Genomic DNA, 24,358 nt, shown 5'->3' with positions numbered 1-24,358 from the left:
TTATGAGACCATGAATCCTTAGACTTTGGTGTGGGTTTCTGCTTTGAAATTCCTTTGCTGTATTCTGAAAAATGTTAGATGAGTTTGGTGGAGAATTTAGAAAAACTGATCTTCCAGTCCCCACTGCCTAAAAGTGCTAATTATTTTCTATAGGTAGCATGTTACCCATGTGGCAGTATTTTCTCTGCTTTTGATAATTTCCATAAAACTACTACATTAACACCTTTGAAATAACAGATTTTAATACAGCGGACTCCTGGAACTTGTGGTCTGAAGTCTGCCAAAAGGTGACACTGCCCCATCTGGCACATTGCTCATCTGTGGGATGAGCTTGAGATTGGGTTTTTTCTACCCTCCTATCTTGTCCTGTCCTTTCCTGGTTTCCTTTAAAATTCTGCTTAATGCATGACTACAGAGTACCATTGGAGAATGCAAGAACACTTTCTAATAGCAAAATGTAATATTTTTGTGTGCATGGATATTGAGACTTTCAATAGCAAATCACAAGAAAGTCCAACCATAAAAAAAAAAAGAATACTGGAGTGGGTTGCCCTTTTCTTCCCCAGGGGATCTTCCCGACCCAGGGATCGAACCCAGGTTTCCAACATAGTGGGTGGTTTCTTTACCATCTGAGCCACCAGGGAAACATGCACCTTTTTGCTTGCTAATATTCAAGCCCATACATATGTCATTTGTCCCCTCCCTCTCATAGCCCAACCTTGCCCCTGTGTACTTGGGGAAACCAGACTATCTTAGGACTGGGGAGGATGACTGGATAAAAAGAGGTAAAGGAAAGGAGGTTTCTTAAGACCTTGGGTGTAGAAATTAGGGTAATGGAAACATGCTTTCAACCTGCAGATAACTCCATAAATCCAATTTTTGTAAAAAATGTATCGCTAATCCTCTGGCTTGGTCCAAAAGAGACAGAGAAGATCACTAAGATAATAGGCTTTGATCCAGCCTTTTGACACAGAGGGCTTCTAACAGCCCCAGCAACATGTGGAGAGTGGTTTATGGTGCTCTTCCTCATGGAGAAAAACTAAAGACACAATAGCACACTTATAATTCTAGAGCTGTGAAATGCAAATTGCCCTCTCTCGTTTCTCAGCACTCAAAGAGAAGGGTTTGATTTTCAGTCATCAAAAAATGTTTATTTTCAAATATAAAATGAGCTTCTCCCAGATGTATATACATGACTGCAATCTCTTCTGAGACACTGTCTTGATTATGAAGTACTTCATCTTTTCCATCACACTATGTACAGCATCAAAAGGTAGAACGGCAGCTGCTAACCATGCAAAAAGGTTTTTCATTTCCAAGGGAAAAGAATTCTTCTACGAATTTAATTTTCTCTAAAGAGAACACAATCTACCTACAAAATGGAGTAAGATAACTTAGTTAACATCTAACTGTACCTTGGTCGCTAATGGATACAGTGTTTCTCGGCCAGTGTTAAATTCAGAAAATGCTGCTGCCGGATTAAACCTCCCTAAAGGAGCACTAAGAAAATATATGTATCTAATCCATTTATATCAGGAGAAATGACCTGGGGCAGTAATGTTATTTTCTATTAAGGTAATCCGGAAAGTGGATGGAAACCAGTTAGACAGTAATCTAATTGAGGCACAACACAGAACTCAGAAAATGAACAAATTTATCCCTTTGCTGAAGAACAGTTAAATGGATTTTTAAGCTTGTATTTGATCTAAAAAAGTGGTTTGCAAAGCCAGGAATATACTAATTTTATGAACTTCAAATGTTGTGGAGAAATATTTTAAAAACAAATATGAAGGACATAGTTCCTCTTTAGTGATTATAAAAGTTGTTAGGAAACCATCATTCCAACTTCTATATTTACAGTAAAAATTTTTTTCACACTAAGAAATTTTTACTAAGAAGCAAATGTCTGTCTAGCATCATGGTAACACCATAGATCCCAGGATAGAGTCTCCAAATAGGCTTTTATAACATATTTACATTTTGTTATTACATATTTACATTTAATCCCTGCTTATCAGAAAATAAATATCATCCTCATAAATCTGATGTCTAAAAAACACTTTATATACCCATTTATAAAATGTGCATGTGTGTGTTTAATGTTCAAAGCTACTTCTACATCTATCATCTATGTAAGAACTGTTGTAAGCTGAAGTGACATTTCTCTGTGATCCTGTCCTAATTTTCTATTCACCCCTCGGCCTGGAGAAGTACTGGCAGAGACAGCAGAATGAACTGGGCAGTCAAATTGACAGGAAAACTGGTCAAGTTTCTTATTGGAGAAGGATTACCACACTGCTCTATTCAGATCTGACCCCTCAGATCAGATCAGATCACATCAGTCACTCAGTCGTGTCCGACTCTTTGCGACCCCATGAATCACAGCACGCCAGGCCTCCCTGTCCATCACCAACTCCCGAAGTTCACTCAGACTCATGTCCATTGAGTCAGTGATGCCATCCAGCCACCTCATCCTCTGTTGTCCCCTTCTCCTCTTGCCCCCAATCCCTCCCAGCATCAGAGTCTTTTCCAATGAGTCAACTCTTCGCATGAGGTGGCCAAAGTACTGGAGTTTCAGCTTTAGCATCATTCCTTCCAAAGAAATCCCAGGGCTGATCTCCTTCAGAATGGACTGGTTGGATCTCCTTGCAATCCAAGGGACTCAATGTTGAGACCTTATTATGAGGCCAGTGGAATGTTCTTCATTCAAATACAAACTGTCTGCATTTGAAGACAACTTATTGTAAAATACCTTTCTGTAAAAAAAAAAAAAAAATGTTTTTTTTTTCCCAAAGAAAAATGTTAAATATCCACTTTTAAACAACCAAAATAGGTTTGTATTAGTAACTACATTTTATCTGTCTTAGTAACTGAATGTCTTCTTCAGTATCAGATTGGAAGTCGGAGTATAAACTGTCTTCCAACCCAGGGAATACAGATTCTGCTGAATTTCTTGCTTTCTTCAGCACTTGAGTGTGTGTGTGTGTGTGAGAGAGAGAGAGAGAGAGATGTCTGACTCTTTGTGACTTCATAGGATATAGGTCGCCAGGCTCCTCTGTCCATGGAGTTTTCCAGGCAAGAAAACTGTGGTGGGTTGTCATTTCCTATGCCAGGGATCTTCCCAACCCAGGGATCAAAGCAGCACCTCTTGTGTCTCCTGCCTTGGGAGGCAGATTCTTTACCAACTGTGCCACCTATATCTGGTGGCAAAGTCACATCTTACTCTTGATAGATTTTGCCCATGATCTTGACCTCTTTAGCATATAAATGACACAAAGCTTTTTCTCAAATTTCCTATGGCTAAATTCATGGTTTCACTTTCCCTTGATTAATATATCTCTGAAAGTGAAACAACCTCCACTGAAGTCAGCTGTAAACATTCACTGGAGAAATATTCAGTATTTGCTTGACAGTTCACATGGATGCATAAATTTGCAGCACCAACCTTTTTTGTTTTTCCTAAAATATCATTATGATGGATTCTAAGAGAGCATTTGGCAATACCTAAATAAATAAATAAATATTGGGCTTCCCTGATAGCTCAGTTGCAGGAGACCCCAGTTCATTCCTGGGTCGGGAAGATTCCCTGGAGAAGGGAAAGGCTACCCACTCCAGTATTCTGGCCTGGAAAATTCCATGGACTATCCATGGAGTCCCAAAGAGTTGGAGATGACACAGTGACTTTCACTTTCACTTTTTTTCCACCTTAAAATTATCAAATTATTCAACTGCATAAGCATACATGTCTTTTCATCATACATGGTTCAAATAATGTGAATATAACTCAGATTCCATTCCCTGGTCCTCACCTAATAGCTAGTTGCACATATATTTTGGGATTCCCAGGTGGCTCTAGGAGGAAAGAACTTGCTGCCACTATAGGAGACACAAGAGATGTGGGTTTGATCCCTGAGTTGGGAGGAGGGCATGGCAACCCACTCCAATATTTTTGCCTCAAGAATCCCATGGACAGAGGAGCCTGGTGGGCTATAGTCCATAAGGCTGCAAAAAGTCAGAAAAGACTAAGTGACTGAGCACACACACACATATTTTACCATAATTTATTATCTGTAGCAGTCAGACCACAACTGTTACAATGATACTATGCCTGGAGAGTAATTTCAGGTCTACATTATAAAAACTCCTGCATTGATAGTTAACAAAATAATTTATGGAAAGACTTGCATAGACTGCCAAACACTTAAAAACTATGTTATGTCACCCATCTATCACTTAAACTGATTTGTTTATTTATTTATCATTTGACAGTTTATTCTAGTTTCTCAACAAGATGGCAAATCTTTAGAAGGCAAGTTTATATTTATATCTGTACTTATCTCCAGTATCTCCCACCATACCTGGTGACACAGATTAGGAAATATAAATTGTGCTAAAAAAATGGTCATTAAGGATGCATAGAGCTCAAGATTTATGAAGATTGGGAAAATATAGCAATGGATAAAATGACTCTTTATCCTGAGGAGCTCTTTATATGGTTTAGAGTTCTCACATTTAAATGAAAACCTCCTGTCCTCGACTCCAGAAAAGAGTCTAGTAGTCAAATCTGGTAAGTATCACAAGAAATAATCACAGGTGAAGTAATAAAGGCTTCAATAGTGGCACAAATTTTAGTGAGGGTATAAAAAGCAATCTAATTTTTTCCCAATGAGAAACATTATTTTTCCTTCTCAATTCTCAATACTGATCTTAGTGGTCAATTACCATCTATATATTGGATTTAATAATAATAATAAGAAGAAGAATACAAATGAAAACAGCAATAAGAAGTTTGAAGAGCTGAGAGGTTTCCCTCTATTGTGTGTTGTTCATCAGCAAATATACTAAGTAAAATCTGACAAGGCCAGCAAAACCTTTTGAAGCTTATTTGTAATATCAATTTCTACCCACTAACAGATAATTGCAAAGGTATGATCACTCACACTCACCTAGAGCCAGACATCCTGGAATGTGAAGCTGGCCGGGCCTTAGGAAGCACCACTATGAACAAAGCTAGTGGGGGCGATGGAATTCCAGTTGAGCTATTTCAAATCCTAAAAGATGATGCTGTGAAAGTGCTGCACTCAATATGTCAGCAAATTTGGAAAACTCAACAGTGGCCACAGGACTGGAAGAGAACAATTTTTATTCCATTCCCAAAGAAAGGCAATGCCAAAGAATGTTCAGACTACCACACAATGGCATTCATCTCACATGCTAGTAAACTAATGCTCAAAATTCTCCAAGCCAGGCTTCAGCAATACGTGAACCGTGAACTTCCAGATGTTCAAGCTGGTTTTAGAAAAGGCAGAGGAACCAGAGATCAAATTGCCAACATCTGCTGGATCATCAAAAAAGCAAGAGAATTCCAGAAAAACATCTATTTCTACTTTATTGACTATGCCAAAGCCTTTGACTGTGTGAGTCACAATAAACTGTGAAAAATTCTGAAAGAAATGGGAATACCAGACTATCTGACCTGCCTCTTGAGAAACTTGTAGGCAGGTCAGGAAGCTACAGTTAGAACTGGACATGGAACAACAGACTGGTTCCAAATAAGAAAAGGAGTATGTTAAGGCTGTATATTGTCACCCTGCTTATTTAACTTATATGCAGAATACATCATGAGAAATGCTGGGCTGGAGGAAGCACAAGCTGGAATCAAGATTGCCAGGAGAAATATCAATAACCTCAGATATACAGATGACACCATCCTTATGGCAGAAAGTGAAGAAGAACTAAAGAGTCTCTTGATGAAAGTGAAAGAGGAGAGTGAAAAAGTTGGCTTAAAGCTCAACATTCAGAAAACGAAGATCATGGCATCCGGTCCCATCACTTCATGGGAAATAGATGGGGAAACAGTGGAAACAGTGGCTGACTTTATTTTTCTGCACTCCAAAATCACTGCAGATGGTGACTGCAGCCATGAAATTAAAAGACACTTACTCCTTGAAAGGAAAGTTATGACCAACCTAGATAGCATATTAAAAAGCAGAGACATTACTTTGTCAACAAAGGTCCATCTAGTCAAGGCTATGGATTTTTCAGTGGTCATGTATGGATGTGAGAGTTGGACTATAAAGAAAGCTGAGCGCTGAAGAATTGATGCTTTTGAACTGTGATGTTGGAGAAGACTCTTGAGGGCCCCTTGGACTGCAAGGAGATCCAACCAGTCCATCCTAAAGGAGATCAGTCCTGGGTGTTCACTGGAAGGACTGATGCCGAAGCTGAAACTCCAATACTTTAGCCACCTGATGCGAAGAGCTGACTCATTTGAAAAGACCCTGATGCTGGGGAAGATTGAGGGCAGGAGGAGAAGGGGACAACAGAGGATGAGATGGCTGGATGGCATCACCGACACAATGGGCATGGGTTTGGGTGGACTCCAGGAGTTGGTGATGGACAGGGAGGCCTGGCGTGTTGCCCTTCATGGGGTCGCAAAGAGTCGGAAACGACTGAGCGACTGAACTGAACTCTACTGAACATTAACAAGCAACCTTGCTCTCAGAATTTATTGTGGTTAGTAATTAACTAGTAACTGTGCACAGATACCACAATTTTTGTTTCATTTTTACTCCATCCTTTAAATTTGTTTTCTGTGTGCATGTATAATTTTAAAAGGCAGAGATTACATAATTAAAGAAATCTCACCACTTGTTAAGTAGCAAAACACTTCCCAACCAATTGGTCATTAGCTAGCTGGTCATTAGTTGGTCACTGTATCAAGTGTCCTGAACACCCTTATGGAACTCAGCACCTACACTGGGACCCTGTCTCTGTAACCAACAAATCAGAGTGATGCTTAGCAACGTAAGGAGCCACTGATACTCCACTCCAAGGATTATGGCCAAATTTCATTCCATTTAGTTATTGCCTCAGGTAAGGCTGTTGTTAAATATTCTGAGTATCTTCCCTTATGTGTGGCTAAATAAAGATAGCTAAATACGTTAAGTAGATAAACAGAGAATAGAGACACAGACAGACACGGTCCTTGGTAAAATCCTAAAAGAACTATCCAGTGAAAAATATTTGGATGACTTCCTTCACAGTCCAGTGGTTAAGAAACTGCCTTGCAATGCACGGGGTGTGGGTTCGATCACTGGTCACAGATCTAAGATCCCACACACCCGCAGAACAGCTGAGACCAAGCCCTGCAACTACTGAGCCCAAGTACTGTAACTACTGAGCCCAAGCACCACAACTGGGAGTCTGTGTGACACAAGGAAAGATGCCCCATGACACGATGATGACACCACGTGCCGCAGCCAAGACCTGATGCAGCCAAATAAATAAATAAACATTTTTTTAAATATGTGGGAACATTTTATTTTAAAGCCATCAGACCAGGACTGCTCTGGTGTTGTCCCGTCTCCAACTGCTTTACCAAGTTTATAGCTACAGCAAATACACAGCTATATATATGTTAACTAAACTAATGAAACACCTAAACATTCCAACCATTCTGAAACCACCCAGTCCTATGCATTCTACATCCTCTGAGTTCTAACACATTTGCTCTCTCACATTACTACCTATATCTTAATCGATGACCTGGCAGAAACTTTAAAACAGTTACAAATTGATAGAGGCCTTTCACAAATTGAAATTCATATGTTGGTTGCACCATTTTCCCTCACATTGTCTGGAAATAACCACTGGGGCAAAACAGAGATAAAATGTGAAAGTTAATTCTCGCTTAAAGGGAGGGCAAAGCTACCCTTACTTGTATGCTGTTTCACAAAACTGACACCTCATATTTTAATCTCCAGTAAATAGATGTTTTAATACAGATGTACAGATTTTGCTAAAATGAATATGGAAATAAATTTTCATTGTGAAAGAATAAATTAAGACCTATAGTAAATTAGTGCCTCAAAGAAGCTTCACATATTTTAAGGTAGAAAAAAGTCTATTAAGAGCATTCAGAATCTTCTGAGAGATTATTTGTGGGAAGAAACCAGTTTTTATGCAGAAAAGATTTTCTTATAATAAAGGTAATTAAGCCAATTGAACAGATATAAAAGAACATCAGGAAAAAAACTGTCCATAGGTTCAATTTCAGACTAAAATGCAGTCCAGCCTGCAATCAGGAGATGAATCACAATGAACGTTAAGGGGTTTTCAGGTTTTGAGATTTTAAGATACATTAGATAGTTATGCTGTCATAACTATCACGGTAACATAAGCTATCATTAGAATAGACTGATATTCCATTTATTCTATTACATTGTATTGGTTAGAATACTCTATAAAATGGGGAAGAAAAAGCAAAGCTTAATCACTCATTCATTTAAAAGCATTTATTCAGTACCTATTCTGCAAAGCTTTGTTCAATGCTAAGATAAATCAAAGTCCCCTTTCTCTGGGAGTTTATATTCTTTTGGATGAGATAACTCATAAACAAAAACATATAAATAACTAAATGCTATGACAAAAAAAAGAAAACAAGGTCAGGAGAGTGTGATGAAGGTGTACTTGCTATTTTCACAGGCAGTTAAGGAGGATCCCTCAGTTAAACTGACATTTGAACTGAAAATTAAAAGCAGAGCAAACCATGTGGAGCAGAGTATCCCAGGAGAGTGATCAGCACATCCAAGTTCCTGAGGCAGGAGTGCCCTTGACACTTTTGTGGAAGGGCGGGAAGGCGTGGGTGCCTAGAGTTCAGGGAGCAAGCAAGGCGGTGCAAGAGAAGGTGTGAGAGTGTGAAGGGAGGTCACAGGGCTGGGGTGAGGGGCCAGGCTATGGCAGACCATCACTAAGAATTTTTATTTTATTCTGAATCAGGTTGGAAGATACCAAAGAATTTCAAGGTCACTTATTATGAGTAGGACCTTATAGGAGAAGCAGGAAAATGACATGATCTGACAGGTTTTTACAAGATCAGCCAGGCTGTTGTATGGAGAATAGACTGTGGGACTGAGGTGTAGCAAAGGACAAGCTATTTAGAAAGAGAGCTCCCGGTCAGCTCTGCCAGGGCAGGAGAGGTCAAAGTGGTGGGAGTTGTTGGAGTCTAGATATATACTTAAAGGAACTGACAGAAGTGTCAAAACAAACTAGAAAGACTACACAATACTTCCAGAAAATGCATCTCTCAGACTGATAGTCAAATAAAGCTATCTTCAATGCAGAAATTAAATGTATGACTGTATACAATTACAGTGACAATATTATGCATAAATAACCATCAGATGTAGAGATATCTAACAGGTTAATACCATCCTGAACTGGGTAAGTGTATTAATCGTTCAGTCGTGTCTGACTCTTTGCAACCCCACAGACTAGCTCACCAGACTCCTCTGTCCATGGGATTTCATAGGCAAGAATACTGGAGTGGGTTGCCATTTCCTGCTCCAGAATTGAATAAGGAGGCTCCAAAAATAGGGAGATTCCACTCCCCACCCATCATTCAAATTTTCATGGGCAGAGACAGTGTGTATCCTGCCACCAGCTTTGTTTCAGAGGGCTTCCCAGTATCATTAAGTGAGAGATTATACTGCTTGGAGTTAAGCCTTTTTATGCTTTATGTCTCAACAGGGGGGAAATTAGAAGAAATTAATACACAGTGGAAAAACTTCCAAGAAATGACAGATCGGTCTCATTTTCATGTAATCCTTATTTCAAAATATCCTGCATGCTATAAACTTCAGTGAAATATATGTCAGTCCCTCCACTGATGCTTGAATACACCCACAGCAGATCGTACTTACAAAACTAGGGTCAACAAATGGAGAATGGTTTCATTGTCTGCAACAGCATTCCCTGATTGGAAGCAGTCCCTTGGGAATTCATTGCTGAAGACAAGTCCCACCCCTTCAAACTGCGGCCACCCTCAGTCAGGATCATCTGACAAGACATTGCCTGGGAATCCATCTGTTCTATCCAGCTTCAGACAGACCAACACAGGTGACTAACCAGGTAAAATTCTTACTCTTCATTTTATATTTAATATCATATATAACAATATATGTGCATCATTATGTAAGCCGTTTGCATGTTGAAGTGTTTCTGAAAACACAATCATAATACGTTGCTCATGAAATGAAGTTTTATAAGAAGAGAAAAATGGCTAAGGTTATATATACTTAAACAAAAAAACATAAGATGCTTGCTTGGTGTCACTTTCTGGCATTGATGGAAATTATATTCATCTAAAAATGTAAAATGTTTTCTCACAGAAGTATGAATTTTTACCAGTAAGTGATAATTGCAGTGGTATGTCATGTAATTGTTTGGAAAAATGATTTCCTCTACAAAGTTCAAAGTGAAAACGTTGTTTTGTTTAAAGCAGATGATACTATTCAGGATTTACACTTTCATCTGTTACTTGATTGAATAACTTCAATACAGATTGAACATTGTGCTTCGAAATAATGTTCATCTATGTTTAAAGTTATTTTGACTAGAAAAATAAATTTTACAGTGTTCTTTTTATCATAAACTTTTTCATAAAATTGATCAAGGTCTGTTAGATAAAACACTTACTTCTTCTGACAATTGACTGATGTACCAAATAGATCAAAGCAATTCTAGAGAAACATAATGCAAAGGTGTTATTATCTAAAGACATAGCTTTTTTTTTTTTAATTCAGAGCTGCTTAATCAACAATGTTACTAATGAAATGATTGGTTGCCTTGAGGTTGAGAGTTAATAGAATGAACAGACAGCCTGTTTTTCCCTTACAGCAACCTATAATGCTAATGGATAAGCTAATTTTCTCTTCCCTAAAGTAATTGCACAGTCTCCTTAATTTAAAATCACTTGCATTTACTCACTTGGTTTTTTTCTAACAGGGCAAAGGTCCTGAACATTTAGACTGGGAAGATTTAAATAGTCAATATGATGTAGAGTGTAGGACCTTTCAGCATAAGTAATTAAAACTTACTATGCATCTTTTTTTAACTTTTTTTAACTTATGTTGAATACATTGTTTTAATTTGCAGGAAGATAATATTACTACAAATTAATCTTATAAATTCCTGATATGATTCTGTTTCCTCTGTTGATTCAATAATCTCTCTTCTGTTTAAAGAAGAAAACTTCTGATTCTCATCAATAAAACTTTGTCTAGATCAGTGAACTGTATATATAATTTCTGTTTTAATATTGCCAGGACTGTTATAAACCAATGAATGATGTTAGAAACATTACATTGACATATAGATGGGTGACAGTTAAAGTCAGCATCCTAATGAGAAAAATCAAGTTCATATTTCCAATAGCATCTTTAATGCACAAGAACAAATCACTGCAAGTATTAGCCTGCATGTTTTTCATATTTTTTATTACAGAGTTTTCAGAAAAAGAAATTTGTTTTTAATTTTGTTAAAATTGCTCATTCTTTGAATGGTTTAATGTACTCATTATCTTTATCTTAAAATTTAGCATGTTCACTTTATATTAACAGCTGTATTATCTAATGTACTGCCACCTAAAAACCTTAAGAAATCTTAATTTCTGATACCTTAAAATAAGTCCTCAACCTAGCAAACCTCTTAAAATTCAATTACATTATTAGTACATGTGGAAGTGGTCTGATGGCAGATAAAACATTATATTAGCTACAGATGTTTTATCTAAACAAATTTTAAAAATAAGAGGGAAAATACAGTTCTTCCCTAGAAACCTTCACAATTGGAAATTTTATAGCCAAAATTTTGGAAATACAGGAATTTGAATAGTTTAGTTTGTTCAATAGCCTGGAAATGCCCTTATTTTGCCCTAACTTTAAAAAGAAATCTATGAAGAATTTTAGACATATGTAAAAACAGAGCAGGATAATGAATTTCTAGGTCCCTAGGACTAAGCATTAACAATCAACACATATGGCCATTCTTGTTTCATACATAGTCCCTTCTATTTGTCTTAGTTCCCTTGTTATGTAGAAGTAATTTTTAGACAACATGTAATTTCACATGTTTATATCAGAAAGCTTGTTTTAAAAATAAGCTATCTTCTTTAAAACATTACTGTACCATGATCACACAAATAAAGGCCCTTGATCTGTTGATGCTTGTAACTATATATGTGCATAATATGGAAAAAAAATTAATGAGAACAAACTTAATTTCAGATGCTGTTTATCACAATTTCAACGTTTTATGTTAAAATAAGTTTAAATAAAAAAAGAAACATTTAAATGACCTATAATTAGGAAAGACATAAAAATTTAAAATCTCTATTAGGAATAAAAGTAATCATGTCCAAGAATACTATGGTATATATTTATATTGCTGCTTTGCCTTCATGTTAACTATGTCTATTCCACTTTTTTATTTGAGTGAAGATGATTGCTTGAGGGTTATGCTAGTAATTGACAGAAAATGCAAAATTTCTTTGATGTTGAGTTTTATTTTAAAACTCCCTTGGACACTCCAGTTGTAGTTAATTTTCTGGAGTTGAGATAATAGGATGAACTATGTATGTATCTGAGAGGGAATGTTGACTACTGAGCCTCATTGGAATATTTTAATTACTTTAGGTCTTCATTTCCCCAAGGAATTCTTTTATTCATTTCTTACTAGGTTTCAATCACGGAATTTTTTACAACCCATGACCTAAGAGACTTTATAAATTAGATGAAAGATTATCAGAGACACAGGTATATCTCCTCACAGTGCACTTAATTCAATACAAATCCATTAAAAATAATTGAGAATTATATAAGGTGGGATCCCAAATAGTCTGAACAGCTGGCACAACTTCTAGAAGAAATGCATACTTTCTATTGATTTTTCAGATTAAAGTTCTGGTACTGCCATCTGTGTCAGCTTCTCCAAATAATAACATCAGGTAGTGCTTCTGATTTAGGCAAGGCTCAGTGGAGAATGGGCTTCCCTGGTAGCTCAGCTGGTAAAGAATCTGCCTGCAATGCAGGAAACCCTGGTTCAATTCCCAGGACAGGAAGATCCACTGGAGAAGGGATAGACTACCCACTCCAGTGTTCTTGGACTTGCCTGGTGGCTCAGCTGGTAAAGAATCCGCTTGCAACGTGGGAGACCTGGGTTCGATACCTGAGTTGGGAAGATCCCCTGGAGAAGGGAATGGCCACTTACTCCAGTATTCTGTCCCGGAGAATTCCACGGACTATATAGTCCATGGGGTCACAAAAAGTTGAACATGACTGAGTGACTTTCAGTGGAGAATAGTGAACCAATTGAGGATGTTAAACTTGAATCAGATTATCCAATATGCTCATAGGTCATGCAAACTGATACATACATAGTTAGAGATTCACTTTCCTTTCTCAACTGTACATTTTACTTATTAGATAAGATTTTTCTAATGTTTTTTCTTCCTTCAGAATTATCTTGGGTATTTAAGAAACTTTGCATCTCCCAATTTAAAATTACTTTGTCAATTTCTACCAAAAGAGAGAGATTTTAATTTGTATTAAATTTATGTATTAAACATGGCTAGAATTGATATTTCAGTTTTGAGTCTTCTAATCTATGTATTTGGTATCTGTGTCCACTTATTTAGATATTTGTTAGTCTTTTAATAATGTTTCATAATTCTCTGAGAGAATGATTCCACAGGTTTTGTAGTTTATTCCTAGATGTTTATGTTCTTGGTTAATCTTTTATTTCTGCCTTCTTCATCAGTATTTGGTAATAAAATCATTATAAAAGTAAGACTTTTCATTCTTCTGTCATGACTATTTTGACTAATTAAAAAAGCAGAAAAAAAATCCACCTTCCCCTAGTTCTATTTTAATAATAAACAAAAATTTTCCCACTCATAGATTTTGATTTTGTACAAGTTTTCTTCTTCTATTCAAGTCACTTTGAGTTATTTATTATTGTTCTATAACACTACTCATTTTATTGAATGTGCAAAATCAGCAACATGAAGTTAACATAATGATCTTTATAATTCTCTAATTGCTCCCACTATTGTGAGTATATCTACTTTATAATTTCTAATGGCATATATATATTTTTTTCCTTTTGTCACACATGAGAGGGGTATTTTTATTATTGCTCTTGCCATAGAAGCAGACTTTTTCAATCAGTATACTTGTTTTCTTTCTAATTCACAATTTTCAGGTTTCATCTGTTTCATTTAATTTTCTTCTGCTACTTCTGTTTGCCCTATTTTTTTGTATTAAAGTTAAATGTTCAATTTATTTTCAGTTCTTGTTCAGTTATAGAAGCAATGAAGGCTATAATTTTTTAGAGTATAACTACAGACGTAGATCACTTTTACATTTATGTTTTATACAGAATCTCATATTTTCTTATTTGAAAAATGAAATAATAGTTTTGCAATGATAACATTCCAAATGGCAAAATATTTCCTAATTGTTTTTCAAACTTTTAGCTCATTCATGGAATGAGGCAATGTTAACATAACAGCATACACTAGGGAACTGACTTTGGGCTGATTTGTTATATACTAAGGCTATTGTGTAAATTGACTTATCTAATACTGATTAATTAAAGCAAAGTAATAAAAGTAATACAATGGTAATAAATTTAGCATTGAGTCATTTAAAGAAAAATCCAGTGCATGCAAATGCAAATATGTTAATATCAGCTTGTAAACTGAAACAAAATAAAGATAACTAGGGAAATTTTATCATACTTTTAGGCTTATAAAAGAATGTGAAAATAGCAGATTATTTCTAAAAGGGATCTTAGGAAGCATTTGGCAGCCACTCTTATATTTTATTCAGTCAAGAAACTCTTCAAAGAAAATATTTGTTGGGTATGTAAATAATGAAACTGACCAAAGCAGATCCGCTCTGGGCTCAGCAGTCCCATTTCCCCCCAGCCTGCTCAGTGTAGAGCAACCCCTAAAAGGGCTTGAATCAGCAGCAGGCACTAAACACTGTGTGTTTGTGCTAAGTTGCTTCACTCCTGACTCTTTGCAACCCTATGGACTGTAGCCCACCAGGCTCTTCTGTCCATGAGATTCTCCAGGCCAGGATACTGGAGTGGGTCACCATGGCATCCTCCAAGAGATCTTCCTGACCCAGGGATTGAACCGGAGTCTCCTGCACTGGCAGGCGGATTCTTTACCACTGAGCCACCAGGGAAGCCCAACAGTTCAGATTTTTAAGTAAAATTAGAATTATTAAAATGTCAAAAAAATTCAGAGAGGTATTACAAAGAAAATAAAATCAGACTAAAATTTCACCATGGTTTCCCTGGTGATTTAGTGGTAAAGAATCCACCTGCCAACATGGTAGACACGGGTTCGATTCCTGGTCCAGGAAGATCCCACATGCCTTGGAGAAACTAAGCCCATGCTCCACAACTATTGAACCTGAGCCCTAGAGCTCATGGTCTTACTACAATAATAGAAGCCATTGCAATGAGAAGTCCATGGGTTACAACTAGAGAGTAGCCCTTACTCTCTGCAACAAGAGAAAAGCCACTGCAGCAACAAAGACCAGCACAGTCAAAATTAACAGGAGATTTAAAAAATGTTTTTAATCTCCTGTTAATACAAATACTCTAGAAAATAAGCTTCTCAATTGGATGAGAAAATCAACACCTAGAGGGATTTTTTTTTTTAAGAGAAAAAAGAAAACATTACTAGTGCCAGAGAAAAACTAGTAATCAGACTCTTGATAACACTTTTCTTTTTTTTTATATAAATTTCCTTAGCTCACAATAATTTATTCAAGTCTACATTCCTCACAAAAGGGGCTAAATTTAGTTGTCTGGTGGCTCTCTTATTCTATATATGATGTAATTCCAAATCTTGGATAGAGTAATTCAAGTTAAAAATAGATGAGAATATGTCTACAAGTTTTTTTTTAACTTAGTCATTCTATGCAGTTATGAAAGGTATTTTCAGTGGTGATCTGCAAGAGAGCATGATGTTGACTTTGAATAAGAATATCTTCACTAAATATATATCTGTATACATACACACACATTTCATATATCATAATATCATTTGTTAGAGCCTGGTCAATGCCTCTGATGTTTGTGTACACTGTAATTCTATTAATGCTTTTATCCTCCATCACACACACACACGCGTGTGCGTGCACACACACACACACACACACACACATACACACTATGACCTTTATCCTAGTGTAGATACATTAAATAAAATTTGCTTATTTTAACTAAAAAGAGCAAAATATCTAAATTTATCAATATGCTAAGAAGGATAGCCTGATAAATGTGGATGGTGTTTTAGGCAAATTTTTTTTACAAGTTTTAACATGGTATTAAAACTCATTCAAGTGGCTAAAATTAGCAGTCTCAACAAAGATTGGATGATTAATTGGCATGAGACATGGGAGAAGAAAAGCAGATGGCCCAGTCACTTTTTATGTCATTTCTCTAGTTTGAAAATGGTCCAATGTCATCTATAATAAAAGCTTGAGATATAAGCTGGAAATGCATCCATCTTTCAGCTGAATTTTTTTTCCAAATTAAATGTGGATAATCTGATTCAGAATGTTAAAATAATATCAATAAATGTGATAAGAACTTTTGGTTCCAGTAGTGTAAAAATAATACTATTGATATCTGGCCAATGAAAGTTCAAGTGGGCATAGTCAGATGAAAAAAATCTAAATTTTTCTTGCTCTTGTTGGACTTTTTATGAAGAACAAGATGGCACCACTGTTTTAATCTCTCCTTCAAACAACTGAACACTGAAGAATAAGAGTGTGTATATGTCATTTACAGTTCGGGGTACTGATCTGCACCCCACTACCCCTGCACTGGGTGCACAGGCATTTAGCAGGATAGAACAATTACCATTCTAAAATAATTGCCTTTTTCAGGATTTGCCTATGACAAGTGTTTGATAAGAATGCTTTCCTGAGGTTTAACTTCTTAGCAAAACTGTGGTTTATGTGAAGTGTTACATGTGATTATTGTCAGTTCTGTGAAGCCAAGGTTTTGGAAGGAAAACCTTGGGGATCCTTGGAAAATTTACAAAGAAAGTAAAACCTTCATTGGAAAATATGTATCCATATGTAACTCAGTGAGCTTCCCTGTTCTCTCTCTGCCTCCTTCCTCAGATTATAGGCTCTCATTCAAAATGCAAGTACCCCTGAACACCCAGATTCTGCTCTTCGGTGAACTTCCTAAGCAGTCCAAGAGCTAGCTTTTCCATAAAGATATCAAGTACATTTAGAGAAAGTGCTCTAGAAATCTGATTATCAGAATGTGTGAAGAGGGTTAGGAAATTTCCACAGATCCTCTGTGGCAGAACCTGAAATAAGAGACACTTGAGGCTGAAGGCTGTTGCTTCCAGGTTTTGTGAGCCATAAGAGCCGGAGGGCTTTGCCAAGAAGGCCACCCTTCGATCCTCTAACTGTCTCCAATCTCACCATCCAGCTACTTCCAGAAGACAAAGCAATCATGAAATCAGAAGCCACGTTTGAGAGATTCCTTATGTTTTTTGTGCTGAGGCAGCCACAGGTAAATGACTATAAGATGAAGATGTGACACTATTGGAATCCATTTATTCATCCTTTTCACTTTCTCCATGATTAAACAGAATTAAATCATTTTCATCTCAAAAGAACATACCCAAAGTAAACCATTTGGTATAGGTATGCTAAAAACTATCTAATTCAGGGACTTGTTAAGCTCATCACATATAGTTCTAAAATAGTGGTCTCCAACATTTTTGGCACCAGGAACCAGTTTTGTGGAAGACAAGTTTTCTATAGACCAGGGGGATAGAAGGATGGTTTCAGGATGATTCAAGAACATTACATTTATTGTGCACTCTATTTCTATTATTAATACATTAGTTTCACCTCAGATCATCAGACATTAATTAGATCCTGGAGGTCGGGGATCCCTGTTTTAGAATACATATGCATATATAATGGTTGCTCTATAAAAAGAGGACTTCTTACTATCTTATTTTTCTAGATCATTTTCGAGTGACATATTTAGAAACAAAAACTCCAATACCATAACATGCAATGATCACAGATTTCCCACAAAATTTATTGAAACCATTTTACTAAGGTTGATTTAACATTTGTGGGTCTACAGGGGAAAAAAATGTGCCTTTCTATTTAAAGATCTTTTTAAAGATATTAGTGTAATAAACCAGAGGCAACTTTTGGCACTGTATTAATGATACATATTTTCACAATTAGTAATCTTTCTCTACTTGAGAGTATGTTTATGTTTAAATATGTATCTCTAGTAGTTACCAGCATATCTTTCACCCTGGTTTTTTTTTCCTTTAACTCAGAGTCATAGCTCTTCAACAAATTTGGTGCATGCTTACTTCTTTTTCCTAAATTGCTTCTTTGATGATTGTAAAATGTCTTTGAAGACTTCAAGATTAAAAATAAGTTTTAATATTTACTCAGAACTCATCTTATTTTGGTGAATTTCTCTTTGGCAAGATTCCAAAAACACAGATGACTTTTGAATACTGAAAGATACGTTGTTTCTGTTTACCTAATTGTTTTTTCATTATTCCAAGATGTTGTACTCATAATGTTGGTTTGATAGTGTATGTTCATGAAAATAAACACACTTATCATAGAACAGTCAGGAGAATTGTCACCTGACATCTAGAACACTACCCTCATTCAAAAGGAGCATGCTTGTGATTTTTTATTAGCCAAAAAATTTGAAAGTAACTAAATGTGCCTTTGATTTGGGAGGGTAGGAAGCATCTCCATCCTTTCTTTCTCAGTGATCTTAATGCTTGTGACTGTGTAAAACAGTCATGATTACACTTCACAAATGACCTTTAGTCATTCCAGTCAGATTCTCTAGATGTCTGAAGAGAAAAATGGTGTCTGTGATTCAGACTATCCCATTTTTTTTTTCTCAGCGAATAAAGACAACTGTACAATAATCTATAGAAACTCACAGTAAAATAGAAATCAAAGAGTGAGAGTCAATCAGTTGTCAAATCTTAGAGGAGCTTCCACAGTCTATAAGATTGATTGAGAGGGAAGGTGAAATAAATTGGCTTAAACATGCATTGTATGAAGCTTTAAAATAAAAACAACCCAAAATGAGGTTATCACTCAACTTGCTTGAAAACTTTCGGCAACAATCCCTACATTGCAAGTATATATCTTGAAGGTGGTCAGCCGATTGTTTTGAGGGCTTCCCTGGTAGCTCAGCTGGTAAGAATCTGCATGCAATGCAGGAGACCCTGGTTCGATCTCTGGGTCGAGAAGATCTGGTGGAGAAGGGATAGGTTACCCACTCCAGTATTCTTGGGCTTCCTGGTGGGAATCTGCCTGCAATGCGGGAGACCTGGGTTAGATTCCCTGGAGAAGGGAAAGGCTCCCCACTCCAGTATTCTGGCCTGGAGAATTCCATGGCCTGTGTAGTCCATGGGGTAGCATGACACGCTTTTAACTTGCTTGAAAACTTTCTGTAACAATCCCTACATTGCAAGTATATGTCTTAAAGGTGGTCAGCAGATTGTTTTGAAAAGACAACAACATGAGAAGTAAAGAAATTGGCTTTAAGAGAAAAGGAATGATATCTGCACAATTAAAACAAGGGCTGCAGATACCAAAAAGAAAAGCAAAGAACTGATGTAAAAATGGTCAATTTGTGAAATATCTCAGAATGCAGGCAAATAATGGAAGTAATTTGGGAGAATTTGGCATAAATGTTAGGATAGATAGTGAAAGAATAAGTAAATAGCTTGTTGCTAAAAAATAAAAATAACTTCTATAGAATCAACAACTGTAGAAAACTGCTCTAAACTAAACACAGACCCAAGTAGGTCACATGGGTGGCCTTCCCTGGTGGTTCAGATGGTAAAGAATCTGCCTGGAATGCAGGAGACCCAGGCTTGATCCCTGGGCCAGAAAGATTACCCTGGAGAAGGAAATGACAAGCCACTCCAGTATTTCTTGCCTGGAAAATTCCATGGACAGAGGAGCCTGGTGGGCTATAGTCCAAGGGGTCACAAAGAGTCAGACACAAGTGAGCAATTAACACACACACACATACAACTAGGCCACGCAGAAAGCTCTTACACTGTCCCAGGCAAGGTCAATAAGGGGCCTGTACTTTAGAAGATCAGGAAGTTTTTTGTTTAAACAAGGAGGCCTTATATTTAGGCTTTATGTTTATTTTAGCATTTTCATTTTAATATGGTGAGAAGATCTTTACATGAACATTTTCTCTCAATTGCTTGGCCTGCGCTTTGCCACAATATGATAAGTTTCACCCTTATGTGTACAGCAGGGTACCTGTTATAAGCTCAACCACAAGGATGAAGGTCTGCCCACACCAAAGCCTTCCCTCAGGGTGTGCACAACTGATTTCCTAATCAATTTTTACTATATCACTTCTGGATGTGACTAGTGTCAACGTCTTCTTTCACAGAATGTTGTCCAGTCAGGCCAGTCCCAGTGAAAGTGAAAGTTGCTCAGTCCTGTCCAACTCTTTGCTGCCCCATGGACCATACTGTTCATAGAATTCTCCAGGCCAGAATACTGGAGTGAGAAGGCTTTCTCTTCTCCAGGGGATCTTCCCAACCCAGGGATCAAACCCAGGTCTCCTGCATTGCAGGCAGATTCTTTACCAGCTGAGCCAGCAGGGAAGCCCAGTCCCAGTAACCTACTTTAAATTACCAATTCTGTATCTGTCAGGGGGCACACTGTTAGACTGTAACAATAAATGACCTGGTAAGGAAAGAGATTTAAAATAATTTGGGTTTGTTATTCCGTCAAAACTTGTGGCTGCTGCTGTCTCATGCTGGACGGCGTCCAGCACCCAGGCTGCCAGGACAGCTACTCTGTAGAACTGGCAGGTTGGTGAACAGTGAATTGACCCTTAGGGCTTCCGTCAGAGTGACACGCATCACCTCCACTCAATATCTCACTGATCAGACCAGCTCAGGTGAAATAGTTTTAGGGTAGCAAAGAATTGCCATTCCACATGGACCCAGAAGAAGACCTGGCAATATCTGATGAATAGAACTCATGGCTGCCACATGTTCCCAGTTGAATTGAGGCAGTTAAATTCTCTGATATTCCTAAAGCAGGTGTGATGATAAAAAAAAAAAAAAGTAACCCCGAGGGATGGAGGCAATGGAAATAAAGATGCCAGACTCCCTCTCCAAAACACCTCCTCTTGGCCTGTTGCTAACAAGACTGATGATGGTGCTTATTAAAAATTCCTTGCAACTGGGACACTAATTGGGTGAGGTGCAGTGGGAAATACTGCAGTACAGAGTCATAAGAAATGTGAACAGCTGTGCTACCTTAGATCGTAATATCTTATTCCTACATTGAAGCTAAATCCCTTAAAAAGAAATAAAAAGGAAATAGCGCTCAAACTTGGAATATTTGGAGGAAAAAAAGGGAGGAGGACATAAGGGTGGGACCCTGTTTAAAGAGCATGACTCAATAAGATTCTGGGATTAATTACAAGGCAACAGATTCAAATAGAATAGTTGGAAAGCTAACATGACCAAACCTGTTTAACAGAGATTAATCATTGCTTAGTCACTAAAAAGTAGTAAGGCTCACAGATATGTACCAAAATGAACTTGTTGGCTCAGGGAGTAGGGTCTTCTGCTGAGCTCTGCTCTTAATGCCCTACTTAGGGTTAGGACTCAGAATACTGAGGGAAACCCTCTCAGTGGGAAGAACCTTGGCAGCAAGATTGACTACCCAAGGTTCACTCCAAAGTTTCAAGAAATGTCTGCTCAGTTATCAAAATACATTCCAGATGAATTAGAGAGTGAGAGTTTTTTTTTTTAAGACTTCATAAAAACTGAGAGAAATATATTGGTCCATGTTTAGTAAATTTGGGTTGGACGAGAACACTTGAAGAAAAAAAAGCAATGCATTATTTTGTACACTAAAAAATCAATAGATTTGGCTACAAAAAGCAGAGATATCAAAAGATAAATGAAATCAAAGACAAATGGGGTGCATGGAATTTAAGCATTTTGTTATATATAACAAAGAGTCCATGTCTTTGGTGCATGAAAAAAGTTCAACGATAATTCACAAATATCCTAATAGAAAAAATAGGGGTGATGGGCAGAACAGTTGAATTTAAAACTTCTAAAGTCATTTCAAAAAGTCAATAAATATAAGATCTTTTGCCCCAATGTAGCTACTGTTTTTCATTCGACTTGCTTGATCCTCTTTCTCTGGTTTCTGACCGCTGGGTTGCTCAGGGACCTCATCCTTCTTGGCATGTTTCTTTATAAGCAGGTGCTCCCTAGGTGACCTCACCCAGTTCTAAGCCTCTAAAGCCCATATACCAATGAAGAAATATCTGATCTCTAGAAGCTTCCCAGGCGGCGCAGTGGTAAAGAAACCGCCTGCCAATGCAGGAGACGCAGGTTCGATTGCTGGGTCAGGAAGATCCCCTGGAGTAGGAAATGGTAACTCACTCCAGTATTCTTGTCTGGAAAATCCTGTGGACAGAGGAGCCTGGTGGGCTCCAGTCCTTGGCGTCGCGAAAGAGTCAGACACGACTGAGCTACTGAGCAGGAGCACTCTACCCACCAACTCCAGGTATTTATTTCCAACTGCTGATTTTAAATTCCCACAGTATGGAAAAGGTTCACTCACTACACTTCACAGGGTCAAAGGGAATCTTGGCTTTCTCTCCCTGCTTCATAAATCTAATCTTCCCTTAGTTGTCTGCACGTTAGTGTATTTCACCACCATCCATCTCACTTGTCCAAGTCAAAATTTATTTATCACCAATAATCCACTCTCTCCTTTTATCTGTGAGGGAAAAAAAAAAGAACATTTCATATAGAACTGGGTAGGAAAGAGACAACGAATAAGCCGTAAGATAAGAAACACGGAAGTAGCTAATCAACATGAAAAAAGATTCTCAAGGTCACTAAAATAAGATAAATGCAAATTTAAAATGTTTCTCAGTGAACCAATAGCTGAGCTTCTGAACAGCAGAAAATCAACTCAACAGAAGTCACAAACACCTGAATGTGATTGCACATGTCATCTACCCAACAGACGAAGATCTGCTAAAATTTTCCCAGAAGAAATGGAGAGTCATTGCCCTTGACTAGTGCAACAGCAAGTGTTTTTCCTTTAGACCTTCCCAAATAGTCTTACAAAGATTTGATTTTGCTTTTTTGTTTTTCCATTAGCTTTTTCTGTAATTACATGAACTCCAAAAACCTCCATTTGTTGTAAATTTAAAGAAGCTTGTCTGGGCTAAGAATGGTTAAGTTTCGTAAACTAACAACAGCCTGTTGTTTAGACAGATGAAGGATAGTGTAATCAAGAATATGGATCATGTGGTTAAAATACAAAGAAAAACTTGGCAAGGACTGGCTTTGGTATTTGACTTCTCACTGTGCACTAGCAACTCATAATTGTTATCAGATTCTGTTTTATGTTGAGTGGATATGGTCCAGAACTGTGAAAAATATCTTCTCGTATAGGAATGTGAGGGCAATCTGACTCCATTTGTCACCTGGTCAACTGCCCTGGGGTGATCTAGCTTGTTAGCCAGGTGATCCTCTCTTTTCTCTCTTATCTCAAAACTGTATGCTTGGTCACGGAATAAAGGAATTTCCCTAAATGTGGAACAAAAGGGTAGCCATGACCTCTCCCAGCCCCCATACTTCTCCTAGTCTAATAAATATCACTTAACCATGAATTCCAAGTCTGTATCTTTAGTCTTTGTGAAAACAGCTGCTGAGATAGTAAAGTAGCCATAATTTCTGAATCATCTTATTTTGAGCCAAAAGTTCAAGGTAAATGGTACCAAGATTTTTATTTGAACTTTCGTTTAATACTCTTTCTGTCATTTTTATGGAATACACTTTAATTTTATTGCATTATTATCCAGTAAAATTGGGGGTTTTAAATACACAATACACTTAGGCTGTATTTTTTCTGTAGTGGACTGAATTTATATTTAATGGTCTTGTGTTGGATGAACATGGTGATTGTAATTTTCTGCTGCCTCCAAAATTTTTATCTTTGCCTCTCTTTCTCTGGCTCTTAGCTGCTGTGGAGTAAATATATTCACCTAGTTGTCATACACCAAATTCAAAATAATTATTTCCTCCTCATTCTGCCAAACCTGTCTTTCCTGGACTCTCTCTTAGGTAATACAAACTATAGCTTAAGGAAAACATCATGCTTGATACCATTTTCTCTTTTTCAATCAATTTGTCACCAAGGCTGACCCATTTTATTATCTGCAATCTTTTTCTTTTTTTCAATTTTCCATCTGTTGGCTCTGCCATTATTTCACACCCTCAAAACTCATCAGTTGGGTTAGCACAATGGACTCTTTGCAAAACGTGCTTGTAGTTGGAAGAACTAGAATTTGAACCAAAGACTTTTTAAAACCTAGGCCTCAATACCTGCTGAAAAGTGAAGTAGGACCTACAAAATAAAAGCCAAGGATTTGTGATTTTAGTCTATACACAGTG

At 37.2% G+C, this 24,358-nt stretch overlaps 1 protein-coding gene across 2 annotated transcripts in view; it reads right to left on the bottom strand.

Moving 5' to 3' along the window:
• Nucleotides 1-2,586: 2,586 nt before the first annotated feature.
• C1H8orf48 (chromosome 1 C8orf48 homolog) overlaps nt 2,587-24,358 on the bottom strand; it is a 34,088-nt gene continuing 12,316 nt past the window's right edge. The window contains exon 3 of one of the 2 annotated variants that reach the window (XM_044937872.2): nt 2,587-2,756. In XM_044937872.2, coding sequence (XP_044793807.2) covers nt 2,739-2,756 — 18 coding nt within the window. In that variant the 3' untranslated portion in view covers nt 2,587-2,738. Of the gene's footprint in view, nt 2,757-22,324; nt 22,671-24,358 lie in introns of those variants that run through there. The other variant, XM_044937867.2, reaches the window with a different exon arrangement.

This window comes from Bubalus bubalis, chromosome 1 (genome assembly GCF_019923935.1).
Source record: "Bubalus bubalis isolate 160015118507 breed Murrah chromosome 1, NDDB_SH_1, whole genome shotgun sequence".
Taxonomy (NCBI): Eukaryota; Metazoa; Chordata; class Mammalia; order Artiodactyla; family Bovidae; genus Bubalus; species Bubalus bubalis.
The sequence above is the reverse complement of the archived record's forward strand: the minus strand, read 5'-3'. Positions and strand labels throughout refer to the sequence as shown.